Raw genomic sequence first — 17030 nt, 5'->3', positions numbered from 1 at the left:
ATTATACATAATAGCAAGGTAGAAACAAACTAAAGGTCTATTAGCTGATAATGGATAAACAAAATATGATATATCTATGCAATAAAATATTATCCATCCACGATAATGAATGAGATGCTGACATATGCTACAGCACGGATGAACCTTGATAAATTATGCTAAGTGAAAGAATTCAGTTGCAAAAGACCATGTATTGTATGGTTCAATCTATATAAAATGTGCATGGTAAGCAAACCTTTAGAGATAGAAAATGCACTGATGCTTGCCTATAACTTGGGAGTTTGGGAACATATGGGGAGTGATAGCAAATGGGTATAGGCTTTCTTTTGGGGAAAGGAGATAAAAATGTTCTAAAATCAGACTGTTGGTGATGGCTGCAAAATCCTGTGAATATACTAAAAATAAGTAAATAAATAAAACCCATCAACATTGAATTGTACAGTTTATATGGGTGAATTGTATGGTGAGTAAATTGTACCTCAATAAAACTGTTTAACAAAGAAAATGTTTTTGTATATATGTGTAAAAACGTACTTTTGCAATTGCACCTAATTTTTTATGTTGTGATCATAAATCTATTTGAAAGCTTTTCTGAATGTGAAATCCCTACAATAAAATTCAAACATGCTTTCAGGAAGCTAAAACATATCATCATTTGGTCATGGACATAATAGCACAAGCATGAATAACGTGCGTGATGACATTGACTTTTCAGCTGGACAAACACATACCAAGTGGTGAATTAGGAGAATACACAGGATGCTACTCTTACTAGTGAATCTACTAATTGTTATTCAGAGATGCCGGTTATGAACCTGAACTTGATTCTTAGTTGTGATATTCAGCTGGGTGGTTTTTTTTATAATTGTTCTATTCCTATTGCTATCATAATGACCATTTAATGAACTTCCATCGCTCACAGGTTGTCCTAGGAATTACACAGGTGCCTGCTAGGCAGCTTCCCCCCCCGCCCTTCGCCCCCCATTATGCACCACTGGATCATGGGTTAAAGGAAAATTCTGTGCTTCCTGAATATAGATTTACCTGTTTTTTTCTTCAGGAGGTGGGCTTGATTGGGGAGAAAGGAAGGCTTTAGGCCTGTGGAGCAACTGAAGAGAGAAAAAAATGTTTGACTCATGGCTCACCAATGGGGATTGTCCATCTGCCACATGGTCATCTTCTCTGACCTGAAATCCTCCCTGTAATTGGAGAACTCACCTTCCCATCAAGCAAGGAGGGGGAAGTGTCTCTAGAGATATTGAGTCTGGGAACCTAATTTTGAGTAGAAATTTACTACAAAAGCTACTGGTTATATCATTCCTTCTCCAGATGCACACATCAGCTGCCTTTTCTCTTCCTCTTTTTCCTCTTGCCTCATGCAGATTCCTAAAAAGAATTAAATCTCCAAATAACTTTAATTGGAAATACATTCCAATTAAAGGGAGGAGGAAATACATTCTTATGGTACCAAAATGACACCAAAAGTGAGACCTCTCCATCTGGCTCCAAGCTTAGAAACAAACAAGGAAATCCAGATAATCTGTGTTCCCCTTACTATTCTTTAGGTTTCACATGTCATTTCTGGTTTCCCTGCTCCTCAGGGGCTAAAAGAGGCTGTCACTGCTCTTTGCTTAGACAACTGTCCCAGCCTCAAAGCAGACTGCTTTCCAGCTTTTTAAAAGGCCTTGTCTCCTTCAGCTCAGAAACACAGCGGCCTCTTTGGAGATTTACAAGAGAACATACATTTGACTGTATGTTCATACACATATGACTGTATACGGACACATCGTTATGCTTGTGATTTAACTATTGTGTGTGTGTATTTTACACACACACACACAAACATCAGGAAATACTTTTATTGACTTATTTGGGTGTGAAGTTCTCTTTCACATACACAAGAAGATACTTTTGTTTCTTTTGACTTTTTCCCCCCAATTCAAATACCAAATTGTTCTTATTATTGCCCCAAGAGAGGGTATGTTCTTTGGCGGTGGCGATGGGAGGCAGAGATTAAGAGAAAGAAAGCCGAGCTCTTCAAGGGGAGGGGCGGGGGGAGCGGGAGAAAAACCGTCTGGGAATCTCCAGAACATCTTTATTTCGCCTTTTAACTCTCCGCCTTTCTGATTAAAGAGTTCAGACCGCTCCCCCGCCCGCGTTCAATTATCCGCAGCATCTTTTCTCAGAAGCTGTCAGCACCACTTGCCTTACCACAGCCCCATCCTGAGCCATTAGCCCGTCTCTTTTCCGTTTCGCTTTTCTTTCCTCAGTTTCTCCCTGCAAGCTTTATAAATCTCCCTTGGAGGAGGAGTGTCCAAGCGGGTGGAAGTCTGAACACAATGCAACCTGAGAATTTCTGTCACTCCCTGCATATGCTCCTAAGTGCTTTAATCCCAATTAGGGGCGGCTGACACACGGTCCTATTCATTCCCATCAGCTCTTGAATACATTTGCCTAGAAATGAACTTCACAAATAGAGGCGCTCCTAAATGTGCCCAACAGCAAGGAAAATCGAATTGAGTGCGGGCTCATTCGGCAGCGGCCGGCAGAGGAGCGTTGAATGTGGAGGTGCCCCGAGACATTGCAATTCAGCAAAGCGCTCGCTGACTTTTCTTTGCACCATGTCAACCGAAAGAACCAAGAAATAAGTTGGGGGAACTCCGGTTAAAAGGCAACTTGAGAGGGACTCTGAATACTTTTGTTGAGCCGCTTCCAATGAAGGACTTAAAACACAACAACAAAAAAAAGGCCCCACAAAACCCACCAGCGGCGCCCGGGCTGCATCCTGAGCGCGCGTTTGGAGCCTCCCGGCCGCTGCGCACCCACCGGCCTCGCAATTAGGGGTAAATGGCCCCGTCGCCGGCGTGTCATCTGGTGGCGTTCCCAGAGCCCGTCTCCGCCGCCCTATTCAGACCCGGCCTTAATGTCCCACCCGCGCCTCGGGGGCAGCGCAGCTGGTCCGCACTGACCCGCCCGCCCGGCCGGCGCGGACACCCTCGGGGGGCGCGCCCCCGGTCACCTCTGGCCCCAGCTCGGCAGAGTCCCCCGGCCTCTGCCTCCCCCGCGGTCTCGCCAGCGGTCCTGGACCCCGCGCCCCTCCCTCCATCCCGGGGTTTCGGGACTCTGCGCGCCGGCTGGGGAGGGCGGTGGGGTTGGTGACTCCCCAACACCCGGGGCCTAGAGGCCAAGGGCCGCGGGGGAGCGGGGAGCAGCCAACTGGGACCCCTGGGATCTGAGGCACCAGGGCTTGGGGCCGGGGAGACCCCAGCTCAGCGCGAAGTCTTGCTGGGGCTCTATCCCTCCAGGCGGAGCGCAGCCGGGTTACACGTGCGCGGCGCGGGCAGCGAATCCAGCCCGGCGCTCCGACGCCACCAGGCGCGGGCGGGGCCGACCCCTATCGCTGCCCGGCTGAGCACCGCGGGGCGGTGGGGCTCGGCTCGGGGCGGGCCGCCGCTCTCCCGCTCCCACGCCTGATTGGGGGCAACCTGTTACCGGGACGGCGGTGTTGGCCGCGCAGTTCCGCGGTGGGCAGCGAGCGGGGCCGCCCACAAACCCGCCTGGTCCCGCACCTCGGCGTAGAAGGGATTTCGCTTTAACGGGGCCTCTGGACGCCCATTTTCAGTCCATAAAAAAGCCGAGTGGAATGTTTTGATTGAGTCTCAACATTGTCTTTGAATAAGGCTGAGACCATGTAATTAATGTGTCTTTTTAATAAGGGACAATACGGCCGTTCAAGCTATTTAATTTCATTTAATTTTCCATCCCATTTGCTGCACAGCCCGCTTTTACTTTTAACACCCAGCCTTTCACGGCCCATCTTGCTCCACTGGGCACATTAGATTGGTTTCACCCTTGCTTTTTAGGGGAGGAAAAATAAAAGAAAATGTGTTCCTTTCCTCCTTTGTGGACAATTTATTTCACTTGGGGAACTTCAACTCTGAGCCACAGGACAGAATAAAACTGGGCGAGCTGGTGTGAATGCCTCTGGCGCAGTCCCTTTCTTCTCGCGGGGCTGGGAACCAGCCACAATTGGCTATATTAATAAATAACTTTCCTCACAGTCGGCCTTTACATGGTTCTATTGATAAAATTGTTCGCGTGTCGTTCACGCTTTTTCACTCATTAAGGAGGGCCGGGGAGGAGCCCCGAACCCAGGCCCCGCGCTCGCCCCTTCCCGCTCACAGTGCTGGTAATTTAAACTGGGTGTCATCCCGGAGTCGCCAGGCCAGAGGTTAGAGGGACATGTTCATGGCTTAAATTTATTGCCCTCCACTCTTCGGAGCGGCTTCCTCTCCTCCTCCCCTCCCCTGACTTTTGCCATTCATGGGCCGCTGGATCAAAGGCTCCCTCCTCTCTGTCGCGGCCAGCCTTCGCGGCCCGAAGAGGGGGCAATTGGAGGGTTAAGAATAAAAAAATCAGCGGCAGCTCCCTCGGAAAGGAGGCCTGGGTGCCGTGTTGATTCAGGGATAGAGGAACCGCAGCGTATGGTCGCTCGAATCGGCCAACTGGCTCTTTTCCGTCCCAGCTGCCGCGTCTACACTGGCCTTGGGGTTGCCACCTAGCGGCCATCCGCGTGTCACCATCTCTCCCGACTTGTGATACACTTAAGACCCTTGACTTGGCTTGGATTCCCCTGTTAGGCAAGCCGCGAATTTTGGAACGCCGTAAATTCATTCACTCTACAGATCATTGCTGTTGACCTTCATATAAACCCTAGTGAACTGCAGAATGGAAACCAAGAGTCTGCGTCATTATTCCCATTTTACGGATTACGAGACTGAGGCTCTGAAGCAACTTCCCGGTTTCCTCGAACCTTGAGTGATGGAGCACAAACTGCATGGGCCCGACCTTGTCTTGACCTTGTCCAGTACTGGGAACGCGTATCTCCATCGAAGGGTCCCGCAGGGAGGGCCTGGTGGGACGAAATGCTAAGTTACAGGTGTCGCCACCTTGCGTCCTGCCGCTGCTGTTAATCAGAATCATCCCCGCCAGTGGCCTAAAAAACACACGATCGGCGGGCAGAGCCGGGTGAGGATTTCGGCGCGGCGGCATCAGGGAGTCCTCCTGCATCTGCGCAGTGGTTGGGCCTCCAACGGCGGCCTGAGCACAGTCACTCAGGTTTCTCCCTCAATACCGACTCCTGGGCATTGCGTTTGGGGAGCAGCGCTCAGGATGATTAGCACCCCGCAGGTGCCGGCAGAACTGTCACAAATACCTAATGAGCTCGATCACTCGGCTATCATTCGACAATAATACAGTAATTGTCTCCACACAAATCGGAGGCGTCTCTAAAAGAAAAGGAGGAAAAAAAAAAAAGAAAAAAAAAGAAAAGGAGGAGCATTCTGGTTGAACTGCTAAGTAATGCAGGAGAGGAAGGTTCGATCCCTGGGTGAGGAAGATTCCCTGGAGAAGTGAATGGCTATCCACTCCAGTATTCTTGCCTGGAGAATTCCATAGACAGAGGATCCCGGGTTGGGGGTAGGGGGGGAAATGGTCAATGGAGTTGCAAAGAGTCAGATACGACTGAGCCCGCATGCACTGTTATCAACGCGCACCTTGCGCCTCTTTCCTGTGACCTTTGCTAGAATGCTTTTAAAAGAAATGTCTGGCTTGTTGGTTCTGGGGAAATTAGCCCCAAGAAATTCGTCCTCGTTTTAAACTTAAAAGCGTTCAGGGGTTGAGTCTTCGGTTGGCCTGCAGCGGAGAAATGATTAAAAACCCAGCCAGCAGAAGACCTCTTCAATCCTCGAGTGTAGTCAGGGCACGCGATCCCCACGTCTAGTCCCACGGCCTCTTCCCATTCTCCAGAGAAAGTGCAAGCCTGGGGGGCACCGGGGAGCAAAGGTGTAACTGACCTCGTTTCCCAAAACTAGTTCGGACTCTTCAAACTGGACAGATGGAACGATAAAGTGGTTCTAAATAGACGACTGGCCTGAACCCAATCCCCTGAAATGGTAATATGGCCGTTATTTAAAAAGTGTAGGTATTTTCTGGTGTTTTCCCATCAAGTACCTGCCTAATTTCTGTATGGCACACGCCAGAAATCAATAGAAGTTAACAAGTCCTCCAAACAGTCCCCATCTCTTTGTTTAATCTCCTTTACAATAAAGCCAAAGGGGAGAGAATTAAAAATCTTTGAAGTAGACCAAGGCTCAAAGGAATCAGCCAAGTAGACTTAAAGTAGTCACTTATTTCCCAAAACTGGTTTGTCGGCGAACAATAAAAGGAAGTAAAATTTATGGAGAAATTATACAGTGGATTTGTCACTTAAAATATCGTAACTGTCTCGAGGACAATACCCCATGCTGAGGATTAATGGTCCCGCCGGACCTTTGATTCACCAGCGCCTTTTCTTCGCCCTTGACAAATTGGATTTTTAGGAATGGGAAGGTCGCCTGGACCATTGTGCGCCAGCCATTCAGAGGCCTCGATTATGCAGGGGGCTGAGGGAACCACTCCATGTGACCCTCTCGGGTGGGACTCTGCAGCTGCTCCGCAGCGCAACTCTCTCACCAAACTCCGCGCCCTTCCGCTCGCGGTGCCAAAAGGCGCCCGCCCAGATTGAAAAGGCGCAGTGCATGCCCGGCCGCGTCACTCTGCGGGTGCAGGACGCACGTCGGGGCGCGGCTCGCCGGCTCGCGCGCGGCTCCGGCTCTGTCACTCGCGTCCTGCCGAGGACCGGCGCACCCCAGCGCCTGCCTGGCGGCGGCGGCAGCAATGCACGGAGCCGCCCGCTCTCCGGCCACCAGCGTGAGTGCCGACTGCTGCATCCCAGCCGGCCTGCGCCTCGGGCCGGTGCCCGGGACCTTCAAGCTGGGGAAGTACCTGTCAGACCGCAGGGAACCTGGGCCCAAGAAAAAGGTATTAGCCAGTTCGACCTCCGCTCTCCGCCGCTCGTTCGACTCCCCTTCTTCCCCGCCTAGGAAAGGGGTGGATAGGGCTAGGGGAGCAAAGGGGTGACTGAGCCGTTACCTGCCCATTCTGCCAGGTGGAAGGGGACTCCGATCATTTCCCACAAGCCGTGTTAACCGAGAGCTGGACGTGGGCCAGGCTAGGGGAGAAGATATGGCTGAGAGGGGACAGCCCCTGGGTGGGGTGCACTAGGCTCTTTACGTGCTGGGACCACTAGGAACCTCCGATTTCCCCGGAGCGCTGGGGTCTCTATCGCAGAGGCGCACCCCCCACCCCGCCCTGTCCAGACTCTCCTGGCAAACGTGCCTTTTCTCTTTTATACAACACACAGGCGTTGCGGACTTTTTCTTTTTTTAATCTTCTGCCCTTCAATAAGCTAATTTGAGGCTTAAATTTACCTTCAGATAATTTAATCTCATCGTCTCCGAAAAATTTATCCTTGGAGACCCTTAGTTCCTAAAACCTCCCCAGGTGTTTCCTTCTGCGGATGTCTGCTTGTGGATTTGGGGTGAGTGGAGAGAGGATGCGCCAGGCAGTGGCTCTGACGCGGGTTCCGAGGACCAGGAACATCCACTCGCCTGGGTCACCTGGGCCCGGCGATTGTAGCCGGGCTCGGAGGGGCTAGGATCGCAGATGGGAGGCTTCAGGGTCAACCTGCCAGCTCCGACTTCCCAAACAGCGTCGCGACCCCTGACCTGAGAGGTTCTAACAGGCTCCCGCCCGCCCTGAGGCGTCCCAGCGGGTGAAGGTCGGCCGACTGCGACCGGTAATGAAGGCAGGAGTCCGGTGACTTGGGGAGGGGAACTGGGAAGAGGACCCTGGACTACATTTCTTGTAAGGCGCTGCTCGGGGGCTCGCCGGCCGGACCAGCACCTGGCTCTTCTCGCAATCATCCTCTTCCCGGCGGAGTAAAGCCTAGCTCGTTGCGAACCACGCCTTCTGCTTTAAACACGCTTTAATTGCTTTTAAATGACCAGTCAGCCCGCGGCCGCTTTGTTCAGACACTTTCGCCGCGGGGCTTGCAGGCATCTCCGCACTTGGGTGCGGGGCCACGGGAATGAGGAGGCTCGAGAGGAGCCCCGGGATGCCCTGTGTCCCGGGATGGATTGTGAAACGTCTCTGGCCTGGCATCAGGACTGCTCTCAGCACCGCGAGAGGGAGAGCTAGGGTCGGGGTGAGAAACGTCTGGGTACGAGGTGCGCCCAGGGTATCTGTGACTCGCTCGGGCGGGATGCTTTCACTCGCGCTGTCAAGGTGGAACAAGACGGGGAACTGTTCTACTAGCCAGCCTCCCTTCTTCCTCCCTCCCCCAAGCAAGGGTCCTAAGGACTTACCTTCCTCCCAGCAGCGCGCAGCGGTCTGGCCAAAGCGAAAGCAACCGTTCCTAAGTCGGGTGGGGGGCGGGGGATACCCTTTCCCTCCAGTTGCGGGTCCGGTCGTGGCACCGGGGAGAACGACCACTGCTTGTGTTGCAGGTGCGCATGGTGAGAGGGGAGCTGGTGGACGAGTCGGGGGGCTCCCCCCTGGAGTGGATAGGGTTAATCCGGGCAGCCAGGAACCCCCAGGAACAGACTCTGGAAGCTATTGCAGACTTACCCGGAGGACAGGTACTGTGGGCTTCCCCCCACCACCGCCAATTCTACCAAACTGTCACTGATGTTAGGAGCAAAGCACTTTAGCTAGAGGTCTCATTTAAACATCCCCACAACCCTATAAGGTAGATACTATTATTTCCCCCCTTTGAAGAATGAGGGACGTGAGGTTCAGAGGGGTCTAATAGCTTTTCCAGCGTCACACAGCGTCAGGGCTGGGAATCGAATCTTTCCTCTCAGTTGTTTTTTGACCAGTTACCCAGGAAATGACGGCAAGCTGTCCTGTTCCTTGCGTCCCAGATCTTCTATCGAGCCCTTCGAGACGTCCAGCCAGGAGAGGAGCTGACCGTGTGGTATTCCAACTCTTTGGCGCAGTGGTTCGACATCCCCATCATTGCAACGCCAACGCACGACGAGAAAGGTACAGCCGCTGAGAGAGCCTCCAGGGCCAGCGCGGGTGGGCGAGAGTCCAGTCCTCCTCCTCTGGTCTTTGCGGGGCATCCCTAGACCTGAAAGGCCTTTTTCTTGCTCTGTGTAAAACTGAATTCATACTCCCAGTCGGAGTGGGCAGAGGCGACGTCACCACTACTGCCTTTAAATCAACACTAAACGCTAACAGACCATAGAAATCTCGCTCTTGATGTCAGGGAAAAAATACTCCTCATGAATTTCATGCGGGTCGTCCTTGCCATAGCATGCCCAAAGAGACAATTATTTACTTACTTAAGAATCCATAAAGATGCCTTAACATATTATTAGGATAACTACATCATGAGCTCCAAAGAGTGTAACTCAAACCTGGAATGCTTTTAGAAGGTGAGCGGGATCTCTTCAGCGGTTTGGAGGAGTAAAGTATTTCTACAGCGTTTTAGAAGCATTACGGTACTTACAGCTGGTCAGTTGGCAGGTACTGAGGCCTTTCCGTTTAAATGGTATTTATTCATTTCCCTCTGCCTACTTAAATCGAAACTGGGATGTATCCCAGTTTCTTCTCAGATTTATTTGATCCCTTCCAAAGCCCAGAGCGGATTCATGCAAATTAAGGTGCAGCAAGTAACTAAAGAAAGAAACATTTTCAAACCTCCTCTAGGACACTGAGAAACACTTCCTGTGGAAAAAAGCTGGAAGGTGCTAAAACAGTTAAGATCTTGAGACTCCCTTTTATTGCACAATGCTTCTATGACTTTCTTTTTTCTTTACCAGATGTTTTAGTTTGTAATTTCTCCTAAAGACATAGTTATATTTAAAGTCAACATCACAGATGCTGTGAAATATTTTGACACATTCTCCTGAATGGCCTGCTTAATCTCATTTCTTTAGAAATAGAGTTAAAAAACTTAATACAACTATGAGATTTAAGAAACACTTCATGAATAAGACAGAATGAAATTAACTCAAAATGATGAATCACTTCACTTCAGAGTGTCCTTGTCCTCTGTAAATTAATTCTATTGATTGTGTGGGTAGACCTGTATGTACAGTATTCATAAAAGTTTTCCTAGATTTTTCCTCCTATCACATTACATTACATTCTCTTGTCAACTTCTTCCAGTAAAAGAGAAACATAACTAAAGCCCCATAGTGGAGAACTCTCAACTCTGTCACTACAGAACAATTCCAAGGACTACTGGCCTTTGGGGGCCAGGAATTTTTGCAAAGAACACCCTTTCTTAGACACTCTCAAATAGTACAAAAGCAATTTGTTTGAGTGGTGGCCCTCATGTTTTCATTTCAGTCAATAGAGCCTATAAACATCATATGGTCACACATGTCAGAACAGACACCATTTCCCTTTTGGGGAATGTGTAGGTTATTTTGAACCCTGATTTCTCCAGCTTTCAGATGCTTGAAATCTTGATAACCTTGGAGATGCATCTGAGAGAGGAGGCAAAATCACTTACAAGGTGTGTTTGATACATTTGGCACAGGTTGGATTTCAGAATCAAGAGAACACGTCAACTCATTAGGACATACTAAGAAAACATAATGAAACAGAAAACATACATTGGCTTAAACCTTGAAAAGAGGAAGAAATAAGTAGAGATGGCTGCAATTCTTCCAATATTGGCTAACCCTAGTGGGTTTCAATTCCATAGTAAGATTAAGGAAAATACTGGCTCTTTGTTTTAGGAACAAAGCTGAGTCACTTCGGGGTATCCTTGGAAAATGCCCTCTTTAAAAAGGGGTGACAAAAAAAAAAGGGTGACGAGAGGGAGGTTCTGAACTTAGCAGAAAGGAGGTTGGTTACTTGAGATATTAAATCAACACACCCACCAAGAGAACTCAGAAAGTCTTCCCTCTCTATGAAGATTTATTTTACATGGTTGTTCAGTACAACAGACATGATTTTTATCATTGAAATCATTGGAATGAGTTTTATCTGTCTTCCACAAACAATGAAGATAGGTCACGTAGGCAAATCGTCTTCCTTTCTGCATTTTCCTTCTGCTCTACCTTAACTTCAGTTAGAATAATCTGCTCCTTACTTGAACTTCCACCTTAGTTATCTTGGAAGAAGGATGACTTGCTTTATCCAGATTCAGGAATAAAATACATGAAGACAGGAATATCTGAAAATTTCTCCCATTGTTGTTTCTGTAGTAATGTTCCAGAAGTTTAAGCTGCTTGTGTGCAAGGAGGAAAAATTTAACTTTTCCATTACATTTAATGAAACCGATGTTTACTTTGTATACTTTCTTGTGGCTCAACTAAGTTCTTTCTTATGGACATGCTTCCCTTCAACCAATTATTATCAATAATAATTGATTAATAAGCCAATAATCAATAAACCAAGTATTATCAATCAACCACAACATTTAAAAAGAAACCCAACTGCAAGCTTGCTTTCTCTGAAGTGATATAACATGACCTTTTAAAGTGAAAATTAACTTCTACCATGTGATCAAAATCTGTTTCATACACATGTTTTTGACTGTGTTCACAGACCCTAGCAAAATTAAACAACTAACGTTAGTAATATTAAACACACAAGGAGGTTTGATGCCAAAAGCATGTGTGTAGTCCCTCATAGAGAACTGTACACTTATAGAAAGCTGAGTATCTATATTATTCTCTCTATCTCTCTCTCTCACACACACACACACGCACATACATTGATATTTTCCAAGAACTTTACTAAGCTTGGATTTGTGCAGCTATCTAGGAGTTAATTAATAACCAGGTGGAACAACTGACAAGACAATGCATATAATCCTTCTGTTTTTAGTATATGAGGACCTAAGACTTTTTCTTTTCTCCCGTCAAATTAAATGGGGTTAAAGAGGAAATAAAGATGCAAATAATTTTGAAGAATAGCAAATCATAGTCCCGATGTGGTCCTTCAGTTGGTCACACTCCAGGAAAATCTCAGGCAAAGTGTTTAAGACTGGGAGGGGTTGGGGAGGGTGGGTAGTGGACATAAAAGACATTGTTCTGTGAAAAGGAATGATTACATATGGCCCATACATACAGGATATTGTCTCGCCTGGTAATGAGGCGCTCACGACCAATAGATTGGCCTTTGTTCAGTTTATCCAAACTCCTTGACATACGCCACCTATTCTGCAAACGCCAACAGATGGGCCCAGGCACAGCACAGCCCCGACACTTGATTTAAAGCAACAGCTGCTCTCGGCTCTTCCCCGGCTCTTTCAAGCCAGCCTCCCTGAGCACTGCCCTTCCAATGAAGATATGCTCGGATGGCCCGGAGAAAGTCTTCGTTGGAAAGGCCCAGGTCACACCTCTCGGTCTCTGAGTAGTCCCAGAGAATGGAGATGGTGACAAAGTTGGCCACTTGGGGCTTCTCGGAGTCCTTGCTACAATGGGGCTACCGAACTCACTTATTCGCCGGTACCCAGGAATACTTATGCTTCGGCCCATACCGCTGTTCAAAACCGAGGCTCTGCCTTGGGCGCGCTGGCGCTTTCTTTCTCTCGCTTGTTTGCTTCTTACCGGGTCTCCTTTTCACTGTTTCTCGCCCAGGGGAGGAGCGCTACATTTGCTGGTACTGCTGGAGGACGTTTAGATATCCCAACAGCCTTAAAGCACATCTACGTTTCCACTGCGTGCTCAGCAGCGGCGGGGGCCGCGCCTACCTGCACCACGAGCAGGCGGCTCGCCAAGGCGCTGCCCCGGCCGCGGATGGCCTTCGCCTTTCCCCGAAACCCCCGGCGTCAGATTTCGCTGCGGCCGCCCCGGCGAGCACTCTTCGACCGCACCCGCAGGTCCCACCGGCCCCTCAGGCTTGCGGAGCGCGGGAGAGCATCAAGCGCGAGGCCTCCTCTGCGCCCTCCGCCACGTCGCCGACCCTGGCCAAGTGGGGGCCTTCCAAGAAGGGAAAGGAGCAGCCGGACCGCGCTCTGGACATGAGTGGTGCCGCCCGAGGACACGGCCACTTCCTGGGCATCGTGGGCGGTTCCCCAGCGGGGGGCGGCGGCCTCGCTTTCTACCCGGGCGTGCGCTCGGCTTTCAAGCCCGCTGGCTTGGCCAGGGCAGCCGCCGCCGCGCACGGCGACCCCTACCGGGACGAGGGCGGCGGCAAACCCGGGGCCGGCCTGGCTTTAAGCAGGCTGCTGGGCGGGGGACGGGCGGGCGGACACCCGAGAAGCGGGGAGAACCCAGCGGCTGGCGGCGCTGGCCACCACCATCACCACCATGCGCACCACCATCACCATCCCAAGTGCCTACTCGCGGGGGACCCGCCGCCGCCTCCTGGCCTGCCCTGCTCCGGGGCGCTGCGCGGCTTCCCTCTGCTCCCCGGGCCCCCGGAAGAGGCGTCTGCCTTCAAGCACGTGGAGCGCGCCCCGCCCGCCGCCGCCGAGCTGCCAGGAGCGCGTTACGCGCAGCTGCCCCCGGCGGCCGGGCTGCCCCTCGAACGCTGCGCGCTGCCACCCCTCGACGCCGGCGGCCTCAAAGGCTACCCGGGTGGCGAGTGCAGCCACCTGCCGGCCGTCATGCCGGCCTTTACCGTCTACAACGGGGAGCTCCTGTACGGCTCACCAGCCGCCGCCGCTTATTACCCGCTCAAACTGCACTTCGGCGGGCTGCTCAAGTATCCGGAGTCCATCTCTTACTTTAGTGGGCCCGCGGCGGCGGCCGCTCTGAGCCCGGCGGAGCTGGGCTCCCTGGCTAGCATCGACCGAGAAATCGCCATGCACACGCAGCAGTTGTCGGAGATGGCGGCCGGGAAAGGCCGCGGCCGCCTGGACGCGGGGACGCTGCCCCCGGCCGTCGTGGCGGCGGGCGGCGCCGGGGGAGGCGGCGGCGGGGGCGGCGGCGGCGGCGCGGGCAAGCCCAAGACGGGCCACTTGTGCCTCTACTGCGGCAAGCTGTACTCGCGCAAGTACGGGCTCAAGATCCACATGCGGACGCACACGGGCTACAAGCCGCTCAAGTGCAAGGTGTGCCTGCGGCCCTTCGGCGACCCCAGCAATCTCAACAAGCACATCCGGCTGCACGCCGAGGGCAACACGCCCTACCGCTGCGAGTTCTGCGGCAAGGTGCTGGTGCGCCGCCGGGACCTGGAGCGCCACGTCAAGTCTCGCCACCCCGGCCAGAACCTGCTCCCCAAGGCGGCCGACGGCCCGGGCGGCGAGCCTCACTACCCCCCGGAGCCGGGAGAGCCCAAGAGCGACAACGACAGCGACGTGGACGTCTGCTTCACCGACGACCAGAGCGACCCCGAGGCCGGGGGCGGTGGCGAGCGCGACTCGTAACGAGTCTTCCAGGGAAGGCGGGGAGTGTGGGGGCGTGGACAGAGAGAAGAGGGAGTTCTGCTCTGGGTGAAGAGGAGCTGCCGGTGGTGAGAAAGACCCGCCGGACAAAACCGGTTTGGTTTTGGTCGCTCGCCAGATTTGGAACAGTGAGCGGTCCCAGGTCAGATGCTGAAACTCTGAGCAAAGGTTTAGAGGCGTCTTTAGATTTCTTTAGAAATCTTGCCTTCCGAGCATCCCCGGGACGACGGGTCCCAGCGCACTCCAGGCGCCTGAGCGCCGCGAATAGGCTTCCTATTCACCAACCCAGGCGGTTGACTCTCCAGGTTTCAGATCACATGAATGGGAAGCCACAGCGCCCTCGAGGGCGTCGATTTTAACTGCCGCGTATTTTTAAAATGTTCTTTTTTTGTGAAGAAAATTGTGCCTTTTGAAACGACGTTTTGTGTGTGTATTCTACATTAGCATTTCACTGCATAGGCAAAATAGTAGCCCCAATTCTGTAGATGTGACATCCATACCCTTGTTTCCATTTCATCTGTTTTCGTGTCAAAGACTACGCCTTGACGCAATGAATATATAGTGGTAGCAGGTGTACAAATTGGTCAAGTTGCAATTATTTATAAGAGAATGATGACAAATGTAAAATATCTAAAGCATGAGTCTTAAGAGCACGCAATATATAATTTTAAAGAAAATACCCTATTTGGTAGAGTACAAATGTGATGTATGTTGTTTTATAATGAATGATGTAAAGTGGATTCAGTATTTTGGTCTTCGTTCCAGTTTGTGCAATCTTTAATAAAAATAAAAATTAAAAACAAGAGTTTGTTCACTTGGCAGGTTCAGCAGATCTTTTAACGAAATAATTTAATTTGAAAGTGGTTTTTGAGGAGACTCCATAATACAATAAATCAGGGGACATGAATACTTTGATTATTCATGAAATAAATTTTAAGGACTGTTATAATAGGGAAACATCATTTTCAATGCGTGCATTTCACAGGCTCCCAGATAGCAGGCAAAACAATTGTTTGCTGAAACCATTGTTAATCATGCTGTGTTTTCATCTTTATGGAAAGAAGCTAATGACCTTCAAGAAAAAACACACCCACACACAATATTCCTCATCAAAAAGAACTGTGAAACCCTAGAATCACTATTTTTTGTTATGTACCATTTTGACAGAACCTCCCTTGGAAAGCAAAAAAAGGGAACTTGAATAGCGCTTTTATGATTCATACATTTTAATGTTCATTCAACAAATATTAAAGAAGGATCTATTTTATTGGAAGTGCTGATCTGTTTTATGTAGGTTCCCAGGTTCCCCCTACCCCAAGTACATCTTTCAACAATCTCCTGCTGTCTGAATGGGTCCCATTTTACAGAACAGGAAATAATACTCTTCAAGGTCACTACTGGGAGGCCCATAATAGGCAAACTTAGGAGCAGTGACTTTATTTATGGGTATACAAAATTAATGCTAACTAGTGGAAGGATATCATAAAGAATATAATTTTATGGGCTAAAACTGGAAAGCACCTTCTCCCCTACCTCCCATTCCTTTCTCCACATGCTCTCTGGGGTTTTACTGCAGTTATGTAGGAAGAGGAGGATTAGTCACACCCCTTGGCTAAGGGCAGGTACCCTAAGAGCCCCCAGTCTGCAGCCCTCTTCCCTGAGATTGGCAGGAAAATTCTAGTGGGTCACCAAAGGGTCTTGGATATAACCTTGATGATTTAACTCAGATTAAATTTATTTTCTGCATCCTAGTACTTTGGCAGTCTTCAACCTGCAGTCTTCCATTTGGGAACACAGCCTAAATCACTGGGTGGCTGGCAGGGACTTTTTCTAACCCATCACAGCAGGAAGCATGGCTGGGAGATGAAGGGCATCCAAGTTCTGTGGGTTGTGATCAGCAAAAAAATTTTCTTCTATGGGAAAATTTATGCTTGGAATTATAGGCTTTTTTTTTTTTTTTTTTTAAAGGGTCAGCTGGGCTTCCCTGATAGCTCAGTTGGTTAAGAATCTGTCTGCAATGCAGGAGACCCCAGTTCGATTCCTCGGTCAAAAAGACCCACTGGAGAAGGGATAGGCTACCCACTCCAATATTCTTGGGCTTCCCTTATGTCTCAGATGGTATAGAATCTGCCACAATGAGGGAGACCTGGGTTCAATCCCTGGGTTGGGAAGATCCCCTGGAGAAGGGAAAGGCTACCCACTCGAGTATTCTGGCCTAGAGAATGCCATGGTCTGTATAGTCCATGGGGTCACAAAGAGTCAGACACACTGAAGACTTTCACTTCAGTGTCAGCTGACCTGAAAATGTTTTGCTTTGTAAAAGGAAGCCCAAAGAGGAACAAAAAAATACGAGTGGATTAACATTTACATATGGCGGCAATGATACTACCATCTCTTGAGGATTCTTATGCTATTTGCAAATTCTTTCTTCTCCGCAGAGCTACCAGGTTTAGTGATGGCCCTGCCATACAGAACTGGAAGTGAACCCAAGCATCTGCTATTTCATCTGCTTATCACCACCTACTTAGTGGTCCTGCCCTTTGCGGCAAACCTTAAAACCAAATCCACACTTATAGAGAAATACTGGAAAAATTTTCTGAAATCAGATTGTGTAAGTCCTCAAGGAAACTGAGAAAGGTTGCCTAGATTTGAGACATAGGAAGTTTTATCTGCTATAAAAGCCATGTTTCCTTCACCAATTACCTAGCTCATTACTAAGTTCTACAACTTGTTCTGTGTGAAATAGCCTTTAAAAAATATAGTTTGGAAAGGCAACACATTTTAGAATTGATAA

The 17030-nt window shown here is 49.8% G+C and overlaps 1 protein-coding gene across 1 annotated transcript; it reads left to right on the top strand.

Moving 5' to 3' along the window:
- The first annotated feature begins 6516 nt into the window (after nt 1–6516).
- Nucleotides 6517–15041, top strand: PRDM13 (PR/SET domain 13). Its single transcript, XM_043890517.1, has 4 exons — nt 6517–6861; nt 8388–8519; nt 8805–8925; nt 12486–15041. The coding sequence occupies exons 1-4, from the start codon at nt 6718–6720 to the stop codon at nt 14216–14218; spliced, it is 2130 nt and encodes a 709-aa protein (XP_043746452.1). The 5' UTR covers nt 6517–6717; the 3' UTR covers nt 14219–15041.
- Nucleotides 15042–17030: the final 1989 nt, after the last annotated feature.

This window comes from Cervus elaphus, chromosome 28 (genome assembly GCF_910594005.1).
Source record: "Cervus elaphus chromosome 28, mCerEla1.1, whole genome shotgun sequence".
Taxonomy (NCBI): domain Eukaryota; kingdom Metazoa; phylum Chordata; class Mammalia; order Artiodactyla; family Cervidae; genus Cervus; species Cervus elaphus.
The sequence above is the reverse complement of the archived record's forward strand: the minus strand, read 5'-3'. Positions and strand labels throughout refer to the sequence as shown.

Bases quoted from the DNA above. Each gene is read 5' to 3' on its own strand.
- PRDM13 (XM_043890517.1), top strand. From the start codon at position 6,718: ATGCACGGAGCCGCCCGCTCTCCGGCCACCAGCGTGAGTGCCGACTGC. The intron at 6,862-8,387 runs GTATTAGCCAGT...CTTGTGTTGCAG, and splicing joins AACCTGGGCCCAAGAAAAAG to GTGCGCATGGTGAGAGGGGA. The intron at 8,926-12,485 runs GTACAGCCGCTG...TTTCTCGCCCAG, and splicing joins GCCAACGCACGACGAGAAAG to GGGAGGAGCGCTACATTTGC.